The sequence below is a fragment of the Podarcis melisellensis genome (genome assembly GCF_964234715.1).
Source record: "Podarcis melisellensis genome assembly, chromosome: 15".
In the NCBI taxonomy this organism is placed as follows: domain Eukaryota; kingdom Metazoa; phylum Chordata; class Lepidosauria; order Squamata; family Lacertidae; genus Podarcis; species Podarcis melisellensis.
Window position 1 is genome coordinate 36,396,869 of NC_138532.1, and position 22,302 is coordinate 36,419,170.

Consider the following 22,302-nt stretch of genomic DNA (forward strand, 5'->3'; position numbering starts at 1 on the left):
TGGGTTCAGAGGAGGACAGCAAAGATGGCAAGTGGCACGTTAAACAAAGTTATTTGCAGCAAAGTCAAAGGGACCAAAGAGGTTTAGCTCGGGAAAGATGCAAGAGGAGCAACAGATGCATCTAAGCCCTTCCTTCTCCTGGCATTCCTAGCTATTTCTTCACCTATTCAAACTCCCAACCATTGATTTCTCTTTTTCTTAGGACTGACGCTTTCACTGAGAGCAGCAACGTGGCTCGTGTGCTCGGAACAGGGGTCAGCAAACTTTTTCAGCAGGGGGCCGGTCCACTGTCCCTCAGACCTTGTGGGGGGCCGGACTATATTTTGGAAAAAAACAATGAACGAATTCCTATGCCCCACAAATAACCCAGAGATGCATTTCAAATAAAAGCACACATTCTACTCATGTAAAAACACGCTGATTCCGGGACCATCCATAGGTCAGATTTAGAAGGCGATTGGGCCGGATCTGGCCCCCGGGCCTTAGTTTGCCTACCCATGGCTCAGAACATAAAAGTCGCAGAGTTAATACAGGCGGGAGGGATCCTTAGAGGTCAGCCTTCCCGCTCAGCACAGGAATCTTGCAACTTCAGCAGCCCTGAGAGATGGGCGGCTGGCCACTGCCTGGAAACCTCCAGCGAAGGACAGTCCACACACCACCTCTGGGGTCAGTCTGGTCCTCCCTCGGAGTCAGCAGGGCTCTGGATAGCAGCTTCTGGGAATTGCAGTGTGGCATTCAGGGCCTGGTTGGAGGTTTCCCACGGGCATCTGGTTGGCATAGAATTGTAGATCTGAAAGGAGCCACCAGGCTCACCTAGTCTAACCCCTGCCGCTGTGAGAACAGGAGGCTGGAATATTCTGACCAGAATTGGGGCATGCGGTGTGTTGTCACATGGCTCTGGGCCCCCTCAATCGCGAACTTTCTCAATAAAAATACAAGACGTAAAAGCAGAGACATCACCTTGCCAAAAAAGGTCCATATAGTTAAAGCTATGGTTTTCCCAGTAGTGATGTATGGAAATGAGAACTGGACCATAAAGAAGGCTGCTCGTTGAAGAATTTATGCTTCTGAATTATGGTGCTGGAGGAGACTCTTGAGAGTCCCATGGACTGCAAGAAGATCAAACCTATCCATTCTGAAGGAAATCAGCCCTGAGTGCTCACTGGAAGGACAGATCCTGAAGCTGAGGCTCCAATACTTTGGCCACCTCATGAGAAGAAAAGACCCTGATGTTGGGAAAGAAGGAGGGCACAAGGAGAAGGGGACGACAGAGGACGAATGGTTGGACAGTGTTCTCGAAGCTACAAACATGAGTTTGACCAAACTGTGGGAGGCAGTGGAAGACAGGAGTGCCTGGCATGCTCTGGTCCATGGGGTCACGAAGAGTCGGACACGACTAAACAACAACAAAGGAACATCAGTAGCAAGGAATCCCCAGTGGGGAGAGCCTTGTTGTGCTCCTGTCCTGCTTTCCAGGTTCCCAGAACTGCCTGGACAGCCCCTGTGGCAGCAGAAGCATCTTCCTTATGCTCTTAAAACAAAGTGATTTTTACTTCCAGTTGCATTTAGACTCCCCACATCTAAATGATTTTCACCATCCATTTCTCACCAGGATATACTGTTCGTGTGAGAAATAAACGGCCATCTCCCTTGGAGACGAAGGTGGAATAATGTTGCCACCTCCATGGAATGCTCAAGTGATGCGCAACAGCTACCAGATCTTTTTCACCTGATCCCTCCAGCTTGGCATCAGTGCAGCCAGGGTATAACAGGTTTTTGATCTCATCCCCTCCTGTTCTTGAGGGATACAGAGCAGGTAAAGGGATGTGCTGTTGCACCCAAGCAACAACTATCAGTGCAGGAGTGCACAGCTTAAAGCTACACTGGACTCCTCATCGAGCCCGTGATCCTATACATGTCTCTCAGAAGTCTCACAGTGTTCAATGTTTCTCAGGAGACAGATGAGGTGATCAGGCACTCCCATTTCTTTAAGAACTTGCCATGGTTTGCTGTGGTCGATACAGTCAAAGGCTTTTGCATAGTCAATGAAGCAGAAGTAGATGTTTTTCTGGAACTCTCTAGCTTTCTCTATAATCCAGCACATGTTTGCAATTTGGTCTCTGGTTCTTCTGCCTCTTCTAAATCCAGCTTGCACTTCTGGGTGTTCTTGGTCCACATACTGCTTAAGCCTGCCATGTAGAATTTTAAGCATAACCTTGCTAGCATGTGAAATGAGTGCAAATGTGCGGTAGTTGGAGCATTCTTTGGCACTGCCCTTCTTTGGATTGGGATGTAGACTGATCTTCTCCAATCCTCTGGCCACTGCTGAGTTTTCCAAACTTGCTGGCATATTGAGTGTAGCACCTTAACAGCATCATCTTTTAAAATTTTAAATAGTTCAGCTGGAATACCATCACTTCCACTGGCCTTGTTATTGGCAGTGCTTTCTAAGGCCCATTTGACTTCACTCTCCAGGATGTCTGGCTCTGGTCAGCAACCACACTACCTGGGGTGTACTCCCAGCAAAATGGGGTGGGGAAATGGGTCACCACCAACAGGGAAAGGACAGTTAGTGAAAATCCAGAAGATTGCAATGATGCACAAACTTACAGAATTTATGAGAGTGAGAGATGGTAAGCTGAGAGAGGAAATTTTAAAGATAAATGGAATCCTCTAACTGGATTTGGAAAGAGTAAACGCAGAATAAATGTGGATGAATAAAATCACTTTTCTGCATGGTGAAATATTAATAGTTCTACATGACAGGTGTTTATAATGTTTATATTTCGCTATTTGGTGTGGTTGCCATATGTTTCTTGAGAATTAATAAAGTTTAATGAACAATAATAAAAATGCAGAGGGAATTTCGTTAACGTTCCTGAATGGAAATTAGATCCGAGTCCTGTTTCTTGTGGCAAGCTCAAACCACTTCTCCTTCTAAGGCTGGCGTTGCCATCTGTTTGCTATAAACTTTCCTTACAGCTTGAAAACAACGACAAGGGAGCTTGGATCTTCAAAGAAGCTTTCACTTCTTACTCTTTTTTTTAACACTTCTCCTCCTGCCAAGGAAATTATTGCTATCTAATTGCTAGCCAAAAGGAGAAGCTTCCAAGTGAGCAAACACACTCTGAACCTCTGCACACTATCTCTGAAAACAGTCAAATATTTACAAGTTAGAAATAGTCACTAAAATATCATCAATAAAAAAAAACACAAAAAAGTATTTAAAAATAAATTGCTTTAAGAAAAGTATATTTGGCCCTATGTCCTTTTTTCCCCTCCTTTTTTTTGGTGGGTGTGGAAAAAGTACTAACTTTAAAATGCAAGTTTTGAGGGAAACAGCTTACTGAGATGTTTCAGCACCACCACTGGAAGTTTAATAAATAATAATAATAATAATAATAATAATAATAATAATAATAATAATAATACCCTGCCCATCTGGGGTTTGATTCTTTGTTTAGGACTCGATCAGCACCAGGGCTTTGTATCCTAAATTGGGTGTCAACTTAGCATAACAAAACTAGAAAGATTATTTTATTTATTGTTAGTCGCTTATCTTGCCCAGGGCAACCCAGATTGTGTCATCACTGTTATGTCATTGTAAATTCACTGTGCTTCTCTAGTATAGGGTATCGCAGAGGAAACTTGTTGGATTTCACGGCCATTTTGGCCTCTGCAGTTTGCTTCAATTTCCCTACAGTTACTCTCCCCCTGTGTACATATCTTCCAACTGAGGACAAGCATTCATGTGGCCTCAGCAGACCACAAAAGCTTATGCCACAATAAACCTGCTAGCCTTTAGGGCATGGCCAGTGGTCAAGGGTAATGGGAAGTCCATAATATTTGGCAAGCACCACATTGGCTAGCCCTAATATAAAGGCTAAGTTGAGCAACCTTTAGATCCAGTTTTCAAAAGGGCCAAGATGCTGAAATTTGGCAGACCTCCTCTGAAAGCAACTGGTTAGCTCAGCTGGGAGCCACCACCACAAAAACCCTGTCATCCTGGTCAATGAAGAAATCATCAAGAGGTTCCCAGAGCAAAGCAACCATCAAAAGGATGACATTCTTCTGATGTCAGAAGCACCTGGATCTGAGGTCGCCTGGGAAACCCTTTATTAAATACACATTTCAATCATAAGATGGGTCCTAAAAAACCTGCACATCCCAAAGATGCGTATCGTCAGCAAACAACCAAATTTGTTTCTGCTTGGTTTTTTTAGCTCTCGCAATATCTCATGGCTTCTATGCTGGTTGCAGACACTGTTGACATGGAATGTAATTTAGTTCTTAAAGCAAGCTAGGAAAGAGCACTAAAGCACCAAGGAGACAATCGTGCAGCCTCGAGCAAATCACATTTCGCTCTTTTAATGGGATTTACTTCTGAGTAAGCTGGCTGAGTAAGCCAGGCATGAGCCGCTCTGCCAAGTACTTTGTGCAACTGTTAAACATGCCATTTCATCGCCAATCTCTAAACCGGAGCAGGCAACTAGTGGCCCGTCACATGCTGCGGAACTGAATTGCCCATCCCTGCCTCTGGGGATTTTAAAGTGGGTTTTTAAGGATGTGGAATTGAGAACCAAGGAAGCTGGTTCTCAGGAGACACTGAGCCTTATTTAAGCCAGCTAGCCCGCCAAAGTTTTGGAACACATAAGGAACAGAGGAGGCTGTCTTAATAGGATTCAGATCATTGGTGCATCAAGCAGAGCATTGTTGACACTTTCTGGTAGCAGCTTCTCAGGCAGAGAAAATCCCTAGCCCTAACTGGAGATGCCAGGGATTGAATTTGAGACCAGCATCTAGCTAGCTCAGTTATTTTGCACTGATTGGAAGTGGCCTTCCAGGTTTTTGGAGGGTGAACATTCCTCGCTTTACCAGGAGATGCCAGAGGTGGAACCCGGGACCTTCTGCATGGCCAAGCACGTGTGGGAAACCTTTGACCCTCCAGATGTTGCTGGAATACAATCCCCATCAGCCCCTAGCAAGCACAGCCAGTGGCCACGGATGATGGGAGTTGTAGTTCGGCAACAACCTGGCTGGACAACAAGTTCTCCACATCTGCCTAATGAGAACAGAGGGGTGCCTGCAAAGACAGAGGACCTCTATTTGCTGCTGGACTACATCTCCCAACATCCCTGGTTGCTGGCCATTCTGGCTGGGACTGATTGGAGTTGGGAGTCCAAATAAACATTTAGGAGGGATATAGGCTCTCTATCCCTGGGGCTTGGTACTGGATTTCCTCTGGAGTTTGAAGAATTAAATATAGAAAGGACTTGTGCATTGGACACTCAACTAGACAAGTCCCAGACCTTGCAAAAGTGAGGACAGAACAGGTATTTCCGTCCTGGTCATCAGAATTTCATGCACTTGCAATAAACATACAGGCCACCTGCAGCAGGCAGGCAGGGCCTCGGGTGAATTTCTGTTTAAAATGATTACAGATCCCACCGACGTATAAAACGTTTTCCATCTAAGACCCACGTTTGTCTTAACGGGAAGAAAATTTGTGTTGGGAGGCTTGCATACTTTCCTCCTGGGAAATGCTTATGAAAATAGCTCAAAAATAGGGAGAGAGGGGGCAGGAGAAAGAATGGCTGAGTTATGAGTAAGCAGTGATTGCACTCGGCTCTGATGTATTTTGAAGCTCCATTCTGGCACTGGGTGATGCAAAAAAAGGAGAACACATGACAGATGTTGAATTTGCCAGAAGACATCTAATTCTACAGCATTTTTGAAAGACACAGGAGGAGCGGAATATCCCTATTGGAACATTAAAAATAATCAAGGGGCAATTGCATCCATTTTTTTTGCAAGTGGAAGGTTGGGTATTGCATACAGCAATACCGTAAGAATCCCCACTTTTTTACTTTTAAAGAAAATCATATTGGCAGCCGTTGCAGTGAAGTCTTGAGCCTCCCAAATAGGGGTGTGCATATAATATGTAAAATAAGTAAATAAATACATGCACAGGGCCATGCCCAAGGCGAGAAATCTAGCACAGGCTTCAGAATCAAGCCTCAGTTTTAAAACACCATCCCAACCTCATGTTTCTAGCCCTCATGGATATTTAGAAAAACCTTGAGTGTCTCCAGGCTCTTCCTAGTCAGCTCCACAAGCAACAGGTGGGCAAGACCTACAGCTGTGAGGATATGGGATTCTTGTGCCTTTCTTAGTAGCTTGCTCCTTCCCACAAAAATGTAAAAACATATATATAAATCTTTCCATGATTGTACGCAGGTTACAAGAAAATTAGGCCTGTGTGATACAGAATATTGTTTATTTGTTCTGTGTCAGGAGCACACAGATGTCATGATCCGAGTTACCGGATATATAACCCATTGCACGTTCAGCCAAGCATGGGTTAACCAGAAGCAGCGACTTACCTTGGGTGAAAATTAACCACCATCTAACCACCGAGGGTTAACAACCCGCTAACCGCTGCTATCAGTGACCCCCACAAATTCTGGTCCAGCCTATATTTGTGGGGAAGGAGCCCTCCTCCCTCCTACGCACCTCAAACAACCTGCTGGCCTGGACCACGCAGGGGGAATCTTTTGGCCCTCAGGCTGAACTACAACTCCCATCATCCCAGGCTGCTGGCCATGCTTGCCGAGGCTGATGGAAGTTGCAGTTCCGCCACATCAGGAAGGGCAAAAGGTTCCCCACACATGGCCTGGGGAGCCTGCAATGAGGTCTGATTAAACAAGGAGGTATAGAGCACAGCCAGCAGTCATCGCGGAGAATTCAACTCACATGCTCTTTGGCCACACCACCAAGGGGTGGCCAGGATAGTGGTGTTTGCCAGATGTTCCGGACCACAACTCCCATCATCCCCTGCTCCCATACAGTATGAACCAAGGCCTATCCAGGAAGCAGGGCCAATGGCCAGGGGCCAGTTGTGGTTCAGCAGCATGGAGCCAGTAGTGTTCCCCCCCACCTGGCCTAATACCTCCCTCCCCCCATCCTTGCCTCCATCTCCATCTTGCATACAACACTCATTGTGGTGTGGCTTCACTGCCGCAAACACAATGCAGTATAAAAATGTGATTGTTTTCCCCAAACTGAACTGACTGGCGATCGAGTAGGGCGTTGCCCCACTGGCTTTTCACTGTATTTCTATAGCAAATCTGCACTTTGAGAAACAGTATAATGGATATGTCCCTCCACCACGGCCACCAATGTGCACTTTGTCTCACTCTACAAGGGGTCGTTTCAATCTCATGGCAAGAGCCATCTCTCTCTCTCAGCAGTCTGCCATGAAGGGAGGGAAAGGGATGGAGGGGCAGGGTGTTGGAGGTAGAGAGGGTGGCCTCACCCACTTTGGGTCATGGCCCGCACCCCCCAACAAATCAACTCGGAGTGAACATAACTCTGGAAAGCAAAAAAACAAAACAAAAAATAGGAGCTCCTGCCCTCTGATCTAATGATAATGCCCACTGACCAATAGCAGATGTTTAGGACTAGAAACAGCACTTTGAGGCAGGCAAACTTGCTGGATAAGCACCCCCTCCCCATGCACAAAACGCGTAAGCTCCTCAACCGGTTTGTGGGGCAAAATGGAAAAAGGCTGAATTTTGCCACACCCCCATTTCTCTTCTGCCTCTCCATCCCATCTCGCCGGACATGCAATCCTTTCAGGACCAGGGTAGAAGGATGGGCTCACTTTTCACCAGAAACCAGTCCCACTTGGCTTTCCCATTGTTCCTTGGCAATACGTAACAAAATATTTAAGTCAGGATTCGGGGCTGAAATTCTTCCAGCTCTGGCAAAGAGCATTCTGTAACGGATGTGTGTAGTGTTTGCCCTACGTAAGGAAAACTAGTGTTCGGCTTTTGCTCACCATCCTCAGCACCTAGATTCTAAAAACCTAACGAACAAAAAAAAGAGGGTTCTCCAAGCAGAGTCTGAGACCACTCAGCCCAAGATGGTTCCCCTCCTGCAAGAACCACTCTCAGAGGGGAAGGAAGGAAACGGCAGCTTCTTCTCGAGCCAGAAATAAGTTGTTCAGCAGCTTCTAGAAGAGAAGTTAAGTCTCAGAGGAACAATTACAGCCGGTAAGGTTTGGGAAGCTGGCATTGTGGATTGCAGGCCTTGAGAGCACCTTGATCTGTTTTGCCGGAATCAGAAGCCAAGCACAGCTCCGGCGCGATGAAGGAACGCCAGCTTGGGCGCAGGGCAGGGACCGTTCCGAGCACAAAATCGTTCTTGGGGAGGCAGGGTTGAAAGTAGTGGAGGTGCAGAGGACAGCCCCCCTGCTTCGAAGCCAGCCAGACCCTTGTGGAAAGGGCGTCATCCCTTGCGAGCTCCCCCCCCCCCCCGCACTGCGTGGGCTTAGTGGCCTATCTGCCGGTCGTCGTACGTGCTGTAGCGCTTGACGTGGATGCGCCGGACGCGGTCGCGCAGCTCAAAGCTGCCGTCATCGTCTTCGCTCTGGGAGGCCTGGGGGCGGCTCCGGCTGGTTGCCTCGAGCAGGGAGTTGTCGGGAACCCGGGGAGTCTCGTACAGCAGGACGTTCAAGGTCTCCTCATAGATGCGGGCCTCAGGGAACTCGACCTGGAGGGAGAAAAGAGTCGAGGGGGTTACTGGGAGGAGCAAATGCACCAAAGATCACCCTTCTTCACTGACGTTTGTGGAACGCTTTCCCCAGGGAGGCTCGCCAGGCACCTCTGTTACGTATCTTCAAGCGTCAAGCAAGAATCTTCCCTTTTATCCAGGCCTTTGGCTTTTTACCTATGGCCTTTTAGAGTGAGTAGGATGCTTTCATGCATTATTATTATTTATTGAACCGCAATACCTCAAGGACCGCCTCTTTCCATATGAGCCTACTCGGACCATGAGATCGTCTTCTGAGGCCCTTCTTCGTGTGCCTCCTCCACGAGAGGTCCGGAGGGTGGCAACACGAGAACAGGCCTTCTCTGCGGTGGCTCCCCATCTGTGGAATGCTCTCCCCAGGGAGGTTTGCCTGGTGCCGTCATTGTACACCTTTAGGCGCCAGGCAAAAACGTTCCTTTTTAACCAGGCTGATCTGATTTACATCCTATACCCTTTTAAATGTGGTGGGTTTTGGGCGGGGCTATTGGGTTGTTGTTTTTATTTTTATTATGTATTTTGTGGTTTTATATCTTGATTTTATTCTGTGAACTGTGCTGAGATCCCCGGGTATAAGGCGGTATATAAATTAAATAAATAAATAAAATACCGCCCTTCTGCCGTAGATCTCAGGACAGTCCACAGATTAAAAATACAAGATAAAAACACAGAATGCAAACAACAACAAGAACAGAAAATAACCACCACCACCTATTTTATGGATTTTTAAAATATAAGCTGCTTTGACTTGCCATAGCAAAGAAAAAAAGCGACAAGCAAATTTAATAAATACTAATAACGGAGGCCAGAGGGAGTAAATCCTCTCAGCTATTTCCCCCTGCCCTGCTGCTGAATCTTATTCAAATAAATACAAGCCCAAGCTAAGGGCTTAGTTGCTTCCCCACCCCAGAATCCTCAGCTGTCTCCTTTGCTCCACTGTGCCAGACAGCAAGAGTGGAGCAGGGGTGCTGAAGGCAGGGAAAGAGGTTGTAGTGTCTGCCTCCGCCAAAGCGCCCTACACCCTTCGCCATAACTAGGAGCAGCAGAATCTCACAAAAAGAAAGCCACCACCGATCACAGTGACGAGATGCTTACATGCAAAAAGATGGGAGTACTTATTATTGCTTGCTATAGAAGAACAGCTATTGGAATTAATGGGTTTGGCTGAGATGGCAAAGCTGGCATGCTTAATTAAGAGAAAAATCACTGTTGACATTTATTAATGATTGGAAACCCAGCAGGGGCTTTCTGCACAATAAGGAGAAAAAGAACCGGTGCGGTATCAGTTTTGAAGAATGAAAAAAGAATTGGCTATGGAAAGTGGAAGAGTTGAATGTTGTTATGAATTTTAAAAATATGCTCAAATTTTTAAAGCTCATAGACAGAAAATTGGAAGTTTTCTCCTTTTATTCTTCTCTTATCTATTTTCTTTTAATTTTCATGTTTAAAAATGCTTGATATTTGTTGCTTATTTTGGTACACTGCTTTTTTATTTTTATTTCTGTATACTGTGTTTTCAAGCTTTAATAAAAATTCAAGGAAAAAAACAAAAAACGAAAGCACAAACATGTCAAATTGGAGCCCTCGGCTTTCCCCTTCCCCAAGGACTGGTTACTTGACACTGATGTGTGAAATTTGGCACCCTGCTCTGCTTTTTTGTTTCACATGACACCCTCCCTGCTTCAGACTGTTGCAAGTCAAAGGCAGTGGGGACAGTCAAAGCAAGACTGCCCAGAATTCCCTTGACTGCCTTTGGTCTATTGTTATTTTAACTTTTTGTAAGTTTTACATTACTGTTTTACATGTTTGTTGTTTTATATTTTTTATGTTTGCTTTTTACAATCAAGACGTGCACAAATCTTCTGAAATAAAATAATCTGGCAGGCCGCTGTGAGAACAGGAGGCTGGACTAGATGGGCCCCTTGGCCTGATCAGCAGCCTTGTCTTATGTTCTTATTGGATTATAAAGTTATATATGGTCCAATACATGTGCTTTGGACCATATATAACTTAATAATCCATGTGCTTTGAGAGGGACGCAGGTGGCGCTGTGGGTTAAACCACAGAGCCTAGGACTTTCTGATCAGAAGGTTGGCGGTTCGAATCCCCGCGACGGGGTGAGCTCCCGTTGCTCGGTCCCTGCTCCTGCCAACCTAGCAGTTCGAAAGCACATCAAAGTGCAAGTAGGTAAATAGGTACCGCTCCGGTGGGAAGGTAAACGGCATTTCCGTGCGCTGCTCTGGTTCGCCAGAAGCGGCTTAGTCATGCTGGCCACATGACCTGGAAGCTGTACGCCGGCTCCCTTGGCCAATAAAGCGAGATGAGCGCCGCAACCCCAGAGTCACGACTGGACCTAATGTTCAGGGGTCCCTTTACCTTTACTTACATGTGCTTTGATATAGGCTCTTTCCCTGGCCTATGGAGGCACTGTAAAATCCTCCCCTGAAATTTGCCCAGAAGAAGCCACACAGAAAGGGATGTCCGTGTTGATAGCCCCAGGCCCCAACAGAAACCGCAAGGTTAAAATACCTTGGTTTGCTTCTTCTCAGTAGCATAAACTATGGATGTGCAACAGACTTCGGCCAGCTTCCTCCCCTGACCATAGAATGACCAGCAACAGATCTCATCCCCGATCACGTCTTTGATGAAGAGGACTCTCCCGTTGAAGCTGAGGGAGAGCTTATCGAACAATTCTATGTTCTTCAACAAATTGTCATCGGAAGTGCTGAAACAATGTTTTTTTAAAAAAGAAGAATGACGTATGTGGATCATCGGCTTGTGACAGGCAGCGCCTTTTTGGTGGCGGCTCCCCTGTTTGTGCAATGCCCTCCCTGGGGAGGTCTGTCGCCCACCCTCGTTATTGACTTTCAGGAGGATGTTAAAAACATTCCTGTTTCCCCCAGGTGTTTGATGGCTGAAAGACACAGTTCCTGGGAACCCTGAAAGCACTGGTTGAATGTTTTGACTGTTTTTGGAATGCTTTTTAAAGAGAAGTTGCCATGAGGTGTTTTCCGCCCTGGGCTCATTTGCAAGAAAGGACAAGATATAAATTGAGTAAATAACCATTTTTTTCACATCTGGATTCTGCCTTTCCCCCCAAAAAAGAGCTCAGATGTCCCTCTCACCATTTTAATCCTCACAATAACCCTTTTAGGTAGGTTGGGCTGAGAAGATGGGTGACTGACCCAAAGCTGCCTGGCAAGATTCACAGCTCAGCAGGTATTTGAACCTAGGGCTCCCTAGTTGGAAACTTCAACCCCATTACACGATGCTAGTCTTCACATGCTAAACATCCCAAGCACAAGGACCCCATCCTCACATTCTTTATCTGAAGGAGACCAGGTGAGCAGTGGAAGATCCGCTTGCCCCAGGTACTCAACAAGAACAGGCTGAGCATTTCCAGTTAAAATAAAAATTAAAAAGAAAGAAAAGAACTGGTAACAGGTATGGCCACGACTATAGGCAGCTGCTGCCAGTCAGAGTGGACAATGCTAGGATTGATGGGCAAATAAAATAAATAGGAAGCTGTTTATCGCAGGTCAGCCTATTAATTGCCTACCCTCCCCAGTATTTTAAATTTAAATTGGGAGAGCTGTGCTGTTTCGTACAGCAATTAAATCAAACCTTTCCAAATAATAAAAAGACCGAGAGGTTTGCTCTTGCTGAAACCAACATGGAATAAATATGAAATAAGCCCGGGTTCATCGTCCTTCACATCTACTACCAGAAACAATAAATTCAACACTGTGGGGAGGGTGTCAGATACTTCTCAAAGTACTGTGAGAACAGGATGCTGGACTAGACGGGCCACAGGCCTGATACAACAGCCTTGTCTTATGTTCTTAGGGAGACAGCAGAGACTTTACCTTGTGTAGGAATACTTGTTGTTGCTCCTGTTATACAGCAGCTTCACCACAGGCTGGAAGGAAGAGGTTAAATGTCAGAAATATAGAGCTGGAAGGGACCACAAGGGTCATCCAGTCCAACCCTCTGCAATGCAGGAATCATTTGCCCAACGTGGGGCCCAAACTCACCACCCTGAGATTAAGTCTCGGGCTCTGCCGACTGAGGAAGAAGACGGCTAGGTCACGCTGCCCAGTCAGGGCCTCTCCTGGGCAAAGGGGTCTCTGGTGAGCCCCTTCGTATGGTACTTTTTTGAGCCTATTTGTCAGTAGCAGCAGTAGCGGCAGTGGCAAACACACCCAAGGGCAGCCAGGAGGCTCCCCGTTTCTTCAGAAACAGTAAAAGGGAACTTTTTTTTGTCTTAGGGCCACATTCCCTCCTGGCTAACCTCCTAAGGGCCACATGCCAGTAGTGGGTAGGGCCAGAGGCAAAGTAGGCAGGGCCACACTTGCAACAATTGCCTTTGTGTAGTCCAGGGGTAGGCAAACTAAGGCCCGGGGGCCGGATGTGGCCCAATCGCCTTCTCAATCCGGCCTGCGGATGGAAAAAAATCAGCATGTTTTTACATGAAGAGAATGTGTGCTTTTATTTAAAATGCATCTCTCGGTTATTTGTGGGGCATAAGAATTCGTTCATATCCCCCCCCCCAAAAAAAAAATATAGTCCGGCCCACCACATGGTCTGCGGGACGGTGGACAGGCCCACAGCTGAAAATGGTTGCTGACCCCTGGTGTAGTCGGTTAGTTTCAACACACACTGACATGCCCCTCCCTGTAGTCTCCCCCAAGGAGAATTTTTGCACTTCAAAGATATGTTCCAGCCAAGAAAAAACACTTTGGGGTGGTGAGGGATGTCTGGCCTGGCGGGAGCTCAGAGGGGTCCGAAGGGAGTTGTTTGGCTCCGGGGTCTGGGTTTCCCCACCCCTGGCTCCAGGGCACTGTGGAAAGTTAAAATGGTGGGGATCCTTTTGACCCTCTGGATGCTGCTGAACTACAACTCCCATCATCCGTGGCTACTGGCCACACTTGCTGAGGCTGATGGGAGCTGTGGTTCAGCAGCATATTGTCAGTCAAGGGCTCCACTCAAGCCTTCTATCTCCCCTTTCTGGGTCTTCCTGGGGTACCCCAACCCACGAATTCCCCATCTCTGGAAATTCAAGAACAAGACCTGGAAGGAAAAGCACCCACTTTCATGGCAGATTCGATGAGCCTCTCCTCTTCTTTGGGTGATGTGATGACTGGGATGTTGCAGACGGGCTTGTACGAATCTTTCTTGTCCTGCGGAAGAGAATTGCAGGCACACAGGCAGGTGAGTGCAGGTTCGGTGTCCCCTTCTTTGGGGGACCACAGAATCGTAGAGTTGGAAGGGACCCCCCCCCCAAAGGTCATCTAGCAAAACATCTAGCAAGGCAGGAATCTCCACTTAAAAGCACCCAGGACAGATGAGCCTGCAAAACGCAAAAGTCAATACCCAGCCTGAAAACCACGCTAAGCACACTTGCGAGGGGATAAGAGTTTCAAAGTTTAGCACTCTCTAAGATCCAATTGAAGAAGGTGGTTAAAAATGCCCTCCCCACACAGTTGTCGACTGTGTAAAACAGGTGTGGAGGAACCTATGGCCCTGCTGAACTACAACTCCCACCATCCCTGATCATTGGTCATGTTTGCAGGGGCTGATGGGAGCTGTAGTTTGGCAACAACTGGAGGGCCTAAGGTTCCCTGCAGCTGGTGTAAAAGAGGAATGGGGGGCTGGAACCACACCCGCAGGTCTCTCACAATGTCGGTGGCCCTCAAAATCAGTGCAGGAGCTGGTCTACAGGGAGACATAGGAAGTACCGCATTTTTCGCTCTATAAGACGCACCAGACTACAAGACGCACCTAGTTTTTGGAGGAGGAAAACAAGAAAAAATATATTCTGAATATCAAAATAATTCACTTGCAGTGAAAGCAGCAATCCCTCTTGCTGGTCTGGCTTCTGGGATAGCTGCGCAGCCTACAATTGCTACATAAGCCGCATACACATTTCCCCTTACTTTTTAGGAGGGAAAAAGTGAGTCTTATAGAGCAAAAAATACGGTACTTGCAGGAGATACTTAGGACCTTAGGAAGCTGACTTATACTGAGTCAGACTATTGATCCACCTAGTCTAGTACTGTCTACACTGACTGGCAGCAGCCCTCCAGGATTTCAGCCATACCAGGAGATGCTGGGGATTGACCCTGGAACCCAGGTGCTCTATGGCCCATTCCCATGGCAGAGGCTGGGCAACCATCTGTCAGGGATGCTACAGTTGGGGGATTCCTGCACTGAATAGATGGCTAGTAAGAGCTGTTCAACAGCTGAATGGTCTCCCTCGGGAAGTGATGGACTCTCCTTCCTTGGAGGTTTTTAAGCAGAGGTTGGGTGGTCATCTGTCGTGGAGGCTTTAGCTGAGTTTTCTGCATTGGGGGGGGGGTTGGACTAGATGACCCCTGGGTGCCCCTTCCGACCCTACAGTTCTGTGATTCTATGACCCCCAAGGGTCCCCCTAATGCTACGCGCATGCAGCTCTCACCTGCAGGGCAGCCTGGCAGAGGTCTACCAAGCCCTGGATGAGGTAATATTTGGCTTCAGCCATTAGCTCTTTGACCTCCTGCCGGTTCTTCGGGAGGGCTACCGTGTTGTCTCGGAGGTAACTTAAAACTGTCCCAAAATGCTTCCCGCAGCGATCGATGAGGATCCAGCCTGTGAGAGCAGGAGAAGACAAGACAGCTGCAATCTGAGCTGGCATCCTGTAGGAGTGGAAGCTGATCGACAACAGGCAAGAAAAAGCTTGCGCCAGCCCCATCCCTGGTTTAAATGCTTCTTCACTGTTATATTTATTTATATGCCACCTTTTCCCCTAACGGTACTCAAGGCTGCTTACAGATAAAAACAAGAACAGTTAAAACGCAGAAAAATCTATCACTGGAAAACAAGTAAGCGTCGACAGAATTCAGGCTACAGTGGTACCTTGGTTTACAAACTTAATCTGTTCCGGAAGTCCTTTTTTAAACCGAAACCGTTCTTAAACCGAGGTGCACTTTCCCTAATGAGGCCTCCCTCCGCCGGTGCTCTTCCACCATTCGGATTTCATTCTTAGATTGAGTTAAGTTCGCAAACTGGGACACTACTTCTGGTTTTGCGGAGTTCATAAACCGAAAAGTTCTTAAACAAGGCTGATCTAAAACCGAGGTACCACTGTCTATATAAAATCTGTTTAAAAACATACCAATAATTACAATAAAAACAGCACGGCACCAGCCCTTTCATTAAAAGCACTTTCCAAAATCCTCTTGGAGCAATAAAGTCTTTACCTGCCAGCAGAAGGGCAGCAAGGAGGGAGCCGGTCTGGCTTCTCTAGGGAGAGACTTCCAGAGTATGGGAGAAGCCCCTCTCCTGCATCCCCACAAAACATGCCTGTGAGGGTGGCAGAACTGAGACAAGGGCCTTTGCTGAAGATCTCAAACCCTGGGCAGGTAGAATTTACAGTGGTACCTCGCAAGACAAATGCCTTGTAAGACGAAAAACTCGCAAGACGAAAGAGTTTTTCGTTTTTTGAGTTGCTTCGCAAGACGAATTTCCCTATGGGCTTGCTTCGCAAGACAAAAACATCTTGCGAGTTTGTTTCCTTTTTTTAAAAACCGTTAATACCCAGGGAATCCGTGCTTCGCAAGACGAAAAAACTCGTAGAACGAAAAAACTCGCAGAACAAATTAATTTCGTCTTGCGAGGTACCACTGTATTATATTCTGTTTTATTTGATGCTTTAATGTGTTGTAAACCACTTTGAGATTTTTTAAATTTTAAATATAAAGTGGTATAGAAATGAACAATAATAACACCAGTAATACTAAATCTCATTGCAAAAAAAAAAAAGTTGCTTAAGACATGTGGCAACCACAATCTAGGTTTAGCTTTTGCACTTGAGCTTCTAACACTGGCTGCCAGCCCTGGCCCCTGGCTCACCTTCTTTGTCCGAAAGCACCTCCATCCTGCCGCTGAACATGGCCTTCAGCATGGTGTCGTGCCGCGTCAGCACCTGCACCGTGGTGTAGTAGAGGGACCCGCCGACATTGAGCCGCACATACTTGTTGCCCAGGGTGCCGCCTTTGAAGCCGCAGCCCTTGGGCTTGGCTCCTGGCGAGGGACAGGTGGCTGCCAGGCAGGTGTCTCCGGACATCTCCTTCTGCAAGTAGATGACAACTCTGCAGAGGGTGGGCTTGACCGACTCCGCCGTGGTTGTGGGGGGAGGTTGGAGAGCCACGAGGTCACTGACTGGGCAAGGAGAGTATTCCCAGATGGAGACTGGCCCTGGAGCCAAGAAACTGGAGAGAGAAAGGGAGAGGGAGAGAAAATGAGAGACATAGTGGATGGTCCAGAACACAACTTTATTTCTCTTTGCACAGGGAATAGAAGCAAGATTCCGATAATTCTGATATGAGCCCACGCAGGTGCCAAGGTTTGGCTGGCTTAGTGACCTAGCTTTCTGGGCTCAATGGACGAGATTGTTATCTGTCCACAATCCTGGGAGCCAATATTAAAAGGTGAGTGGTGGCAGAACCCACCTATCAGTCTCTTGATATCATTATGGCGTCAGATGATTGACGGATGGGTTGCCAAGGCACTACAGAAAATGCTCCCGCCTGGTTGCTACCAGCCATGGCCCACAAGGTTGAGGGAATCTGGAGCTCAGGTGAGGATGACCAGAGCCTGCCAGGAGAAATGTACAGAAGTTGATTGTCCCCAAGGGACCCACATCCCAAACCGTTTGGGACGTTGCCGGTTAACGGCAGTGCCCTGAACGGAAGCTGGAAACCAAATGGCACATCAGCCTCATTCCATGCAGCACTTGCAAAAAGCAAGTGGCCGGCCCTTATTGACTGCAAGAGGACGAGGCTCGGAAAAGTGCAGACAACGCTCGCTGAGTTCTCCAAAGGCAAAGCTTCCTAACAGAGCATCATTCTCAAGCCTTATCCAAGAGCCATCTAGAACATTTGCTAAAGCCAGGTTTCTCACGAAACCAAGTTGCTAGTCCTTGTGATTACAATGAGGGCAATGAGCCCACTAGCTCCAAGTTCCCAGGCTGGCTGTTGAAAGCCCTACCGCTCAAGAAAAGGACAGTGTGGTCTCACCAGCAGAGAATGGAAAAAGAGGGCAGAGGAATTGGCGCCCCAGCAATTTTTATGTATTTGTTGCCCAGTTGCCCAGGGACTGCAGAGCTGATGGGCAGCACATTCTGGCTTCTGCCATCAGCCAGGGGTCTAATTGCCACTGGGAGGCTGAATCCCCAGAGAAGAGCAGTTCAAGCCCATTCAGTGGCCAAGCAGCAGCAGCAGCAGCAGCAAAAGCAGGGAGCTAGCTTCCTCTCTTCCCACCAGAAGGACCATCGAGAAGAACTTTCTGCCTAAGAACCAGCCCTTGTGTTTGCTTTCCACCTCCTCCAGCCCAATCCCTTTTCCTTTTGTGCTGAGTCTCTGGGATCGGAAGCCTGAGGGGCAGCAGCCCTTTTCAGGAGAGCAAAAATACTTTTGAACAATACTTTGAATAAAAACCTTACAGGGGTGCTGCAAGGACAAATTGATACCTAAGCAGCTGCGAAAAGTTCTATAAAAGCTGGCACTAGGCAAAGAGGGAGGGGAACACGGGGAAAGGTACCTGCCTTTTCTAAGCTGCAATGGTGCAGAGCGCCAGCCAGCCGGCAGATCAGTAAACTGCCGTCTGGATGAGACCCAAGTCCGCAACTCAATCCTCGCATCTCCAAACAGCGGCAGGAACCTGGGGGCCCCTTCCCAGCCTTCCAGGATGACGTAATGGGCCTGACTCAAGACTGTCCCACACAATAGAAGCATTTCCTCTGCTTCCCCTAGTCCTCCAGTGCATTTTTGCATTTGTGACACACACACAAACTGGAAATGACTGAAGGCTTAACAAGCTTCTATTTCCAGCAGCCCCATTTCCATATCCAAGCGTGGCATGCAGATGGCATTTGGGAAAGGGCGTGAGAAGCCTGCTGTACCAAGAACGGCCACGGAAATATTCAATTGCAAGGGAATGCAGAGATAAGTGGCCTTTGGGAGAATGCAGTGGTTATAATAAACGGTCTGTGTGCTGTGTCCTCCAGCAAACTGAGTCATGAGTGGGTCCATGGGCCGATAATGCAATTACACGGCCCAACACCGGACATTCCTCTTACGAGCACAGGAAGTTGCTTTGTACAGAAGTAGACCACTGGTCCATCTAGCACAGTATTGTCTACACTGACTGGCAGTGGCTCTCCAGAGTTACAATCCCTATTGGGGATTGAACCTGGGGCCTTCTGCATTCAAAGCAAGTGTGCTGTCACTGAGCTGTAGTCCTTTCCCTAAAAATAAAAGAAGAGTCTAGTTCTCATGCTTTTGGATAAAGGACTGAAATAAGTAAGCATTGCACTGAGACACTTGGAATATCCAAGAGCTGACGTAGTTGGTACAGAACAGGCATAGGCAAACTCGGCCCTCCAGGTGTTTTGGGACTACAATTCCCATAATCCCTGACCACTGGTCCTGTTAGCCAGGGATCATGGGAGTTGTAGTCCCAAAACATCTGGAGGGCCTAGTTTGCCTATGCCTGGTACAGAACATATTGATATGTAGATTTCTGACCCAACATCACCCTCCCCTGAGGGGAAAGAATCTCAGCCAAGGCAACAAGGAAGGCAAAAATTCTATACCAACAGTAGCTTCATTCACCAAGTACCAAATGCTCATGTAGGAAAAACAGAACAAAACCAGGCTTCATCTCACACACCCATGTTGAAAAGGGAAATCGGAACCTTTCAACCTTACTTTCTACACACCGGATTTTCCCATTCTGCATTGTTGCCTATTTACTTAACTATCACTGACCCATCCATTCATGTGATTTAATGAATGGCTGAAGGGGAGGGGCAGATGTAAGGCTAACACTGTAAAAAAGGTCAGTCTGTTGAGGGAGCGTTGGGAAGAACCAAGGGGGTAATGGTTACAGGCTGCAGGAAAAGAACATGCGGAAACTTTAAAAGAATATTAATTAAATCAGGGATGGGGGTGTTTTTTAAGTCAAGGGTCCCATCCACATGTGGGCAATCCTCAGAAGTCCACATGGCAGCGTGGGAGGACCCAGATTCAAAAGGTGGAGGAGCAAGTAATGTAAATTTGTACTGTGTGCACACATCTCTCTCTTAATCCTCCAGTCAGGGAAACAAGAAGCATTCTTCAAGGACACACACCCCAGAGTGGCAAAAACACTTAAGAGTTGGGGGTGAAGCAGGGCTGGTGGAGGATGCAGCCCCGACAAAGTTTCAAGGGCCAGAAAGAGAGGCCTGGAGTTGTCACAGATAGATCCCAGGGCTGAGGTTTACAAGTTTAAAAAAACAGAGGTCAGGGAATGAATTGCAATAAGGTGCCCAAATGCAAAATATTTTCATTATGATGTTTTCAAAAGGGAGGGTGAATGGCAGGTCTTCTTTCCCTCCAGCGCTCCGTATTTATTTGGCCCTCTTGCAGGTCGGTAACAGCCAGCAGAAATCCAACAGGTGCAGCCTCCCCAGCCTCTCTTGTCCACACTGTGGGATTTCTATCAACGCCAGCTCTGCAGCCACCCGGCTCTCTTCCTGGTTTAAAAAGCCAGCCAGGAAAGAAACCGGTGTCGCCTCTCCCTATCAGCGCAGCACCTGTGGAACTTCCTGCTCCCACTTTGCTTGTTGTTGTTGTTTAGTCGTTTAGTCGTGTCCGACTCTTCGTGACCCCATGGACCAGAGCACGCCAGGCACTCCTATCTTCCACTGCCTCCCGCAGTTTGGTCAGACTCATGTTTGTAGCTTCGAGAACACTGTCCAACCATCTTGTCCTCTGCCGTCCCCTTCTCCTTGTGCCCTCCATCTTTCCCAAAATCAGGGTCTTTTCCAGGGAGTCTTCTCTTCTCATGAGGTGGCCAAAGTATTGGAGACTTAGCTTCACGATCTGTCCTTCCAGTGAGCACTCAGGGCTGATTTCCTTCAGAATGGATAGGTTTGATCTTCTTGCAGTCCATGGGACTCTCAAGAGTCTCCTCCAGCACCATAATTCAAAAGCATCAATTCTTTGGCGATCAGCCTTCTTTATGGTCCAACTCTCACTTCCATACATCACTACTGGGAAAACCATAGTTTTAACTATACTTACCCCTAACCCCTGGTTTAAAGGAGCAACCAAGCAGGAGAAAGCATCCATTCTTTATTTCCGCCTCCCCAAATATTTACCTCCCTTTTCCTCCATGGTTGACCTACTTCTGACCCCCCCCCCCGCTTCCAATAGCCAATCAGCTCTCTCGGCCAAATTCACTCACCCACCAGCCAACTTTCCGCCCTCCCGCCCCACTTCCTTGCCCGCTAAACGCAAACACAACGCCACTTTCTCAAGCGGGCCCGCCCGCCTCCCCACTGGCCCCTCCAACCCCCGCCTGTTTACCTTACCCGACTGGCGAGTCAACCGGCGCTGTTGCTCCACGAAGGCCTCCGCCTCGCACCGGGAGGCGACGGGGGCTGAGCAGAACCGGCTGCGAGCGAAACCAGCCGGCCGGCGCGCCCCTCAAGCTTCCCAGACCCGGCCGAAAGGCGGAGCTGAGGAATGAGCAGCTCCAGCTACAAGCCGCCCTTCCCAGTCAGGCGCCTCGGCCTACAAATCCCAGCGTGCAGCGCGCGCCGGCAGCCGCCCGCGGACGGGACTACGTTTCCCAGCATGCACTGCCCATTTTGTTCCCTCCCTCCCTCGCCAGGCAAAAGCTTTGAGTCCAGAGCTGTCGATCGCCTTTAATTTTTTTTTTTAAAAAAGACCAAAGTAGTAGAACATGAAACACCCCACGCGGGGTGTTGTTCATAAATGTGCAATTATTTGAGGTTTGTTTCTGATGCAAGGGACCAGCATGATTTTAAGCAGTTTAAAATCAGGAGTGGGGAGCCTTGTTCATCTCAGGGGCAGCCATGGTAATAGCCAGGATTTATGTTTTAATTGGGAGGGGGTAGAATCTTAAGTTTTCTTGGCAGGGATACTGGAGTGGCTTGCCAGTTCCTCCTCCAGGTGGATCACGTTTGGTCAAAACTCTTCACTATGACCTGTTCATCTTGGGTGCCCTGCTCGGCATAGTTCATAGCTTCGCCACGGCAAGGCAGTGATCCATGAAGGAGAAGGGGACGACAGAGGACGAGATGCTTGGACAGTGTTCTGGAAGCTACCAGCATGAGTTTGACCAAACTGCGGGAGGCAGTGGAAGACAGGAGTGCCTGGCGTGCTCTGGTCCAGGGGGTCACGAAGAGTCCGACAGGACTAAATGACTAAACAACAAGAATCTTAAGTATTTTAAGTTGTTAAATATTTTAAGTATTTTATTGATTTACTTGGTCGGGAAGGCAATTGCGCCCGCTTCCCCCCTTGGCTAATAATAATAATAATAATAATAATAATAATAATAATAATAATAGTAATAGTAATAATAGTAATAATAATAAATGGTGTTAGCCGCCCTGAGCCCGGTCTTGGCTGCGGAGGGCGGGGTTTAAATAAAATTTATTATTATTATTAGCCAAGGGGGGAAGCGGGTGCAATTATCTTCCCGATCAAGTAAATCAATAAAATACTTAAAATATTTAACTTAACTTAAAATACTTAAGATTCTACCCCGTCCCCCAATTAAAGCATAAATCCTGGCTACTCCCACGGCGGCCCCTGAGATGAACAAGGCTCCCCACTCCTGATTTTAAACTGCTTAAAATCATGCTTGTCCCTTGCATCAGAA

General features: G+C 47.5%; 1 protein-coding gene across 1 annotated transcript; it reads right to left on the reverse strand.

The window, feature by feature from the left end:
- Window positions 1-6,260: 6,260 nt before the first annotated feature.
- On the reverse strand, window positions 6,261-21,196 carry TNFAIP1 (TNF alpha induced protein 1). The gene is made up of 7 exons (XM_081890641.1): window positions 20,984-21,196; window positions 16,480-16,838; window positions 15,047-15,216; window positions 13,680-13,769; window positions 12,456-12,508; window positions 11,119-11,314; window positions 6,261-8,553 (listed from the first exon to the last, which is right to left on the reverse strand). Exons 2-7 carry the CDS (start codon window positions 16,691-16,693, stop codon window positions 8,332-8,334), a joined length of 945 nt encoding a protein of 314 aa, XP_081746767.1. The 5' UTR covers window positions 16,694-16,838; window positions 20,984-21,196; the 3' UTR covers window positions 6,261-8,331.
- Window positions 21,197-22,302: the final 1,106 nt, after the last annotated feature.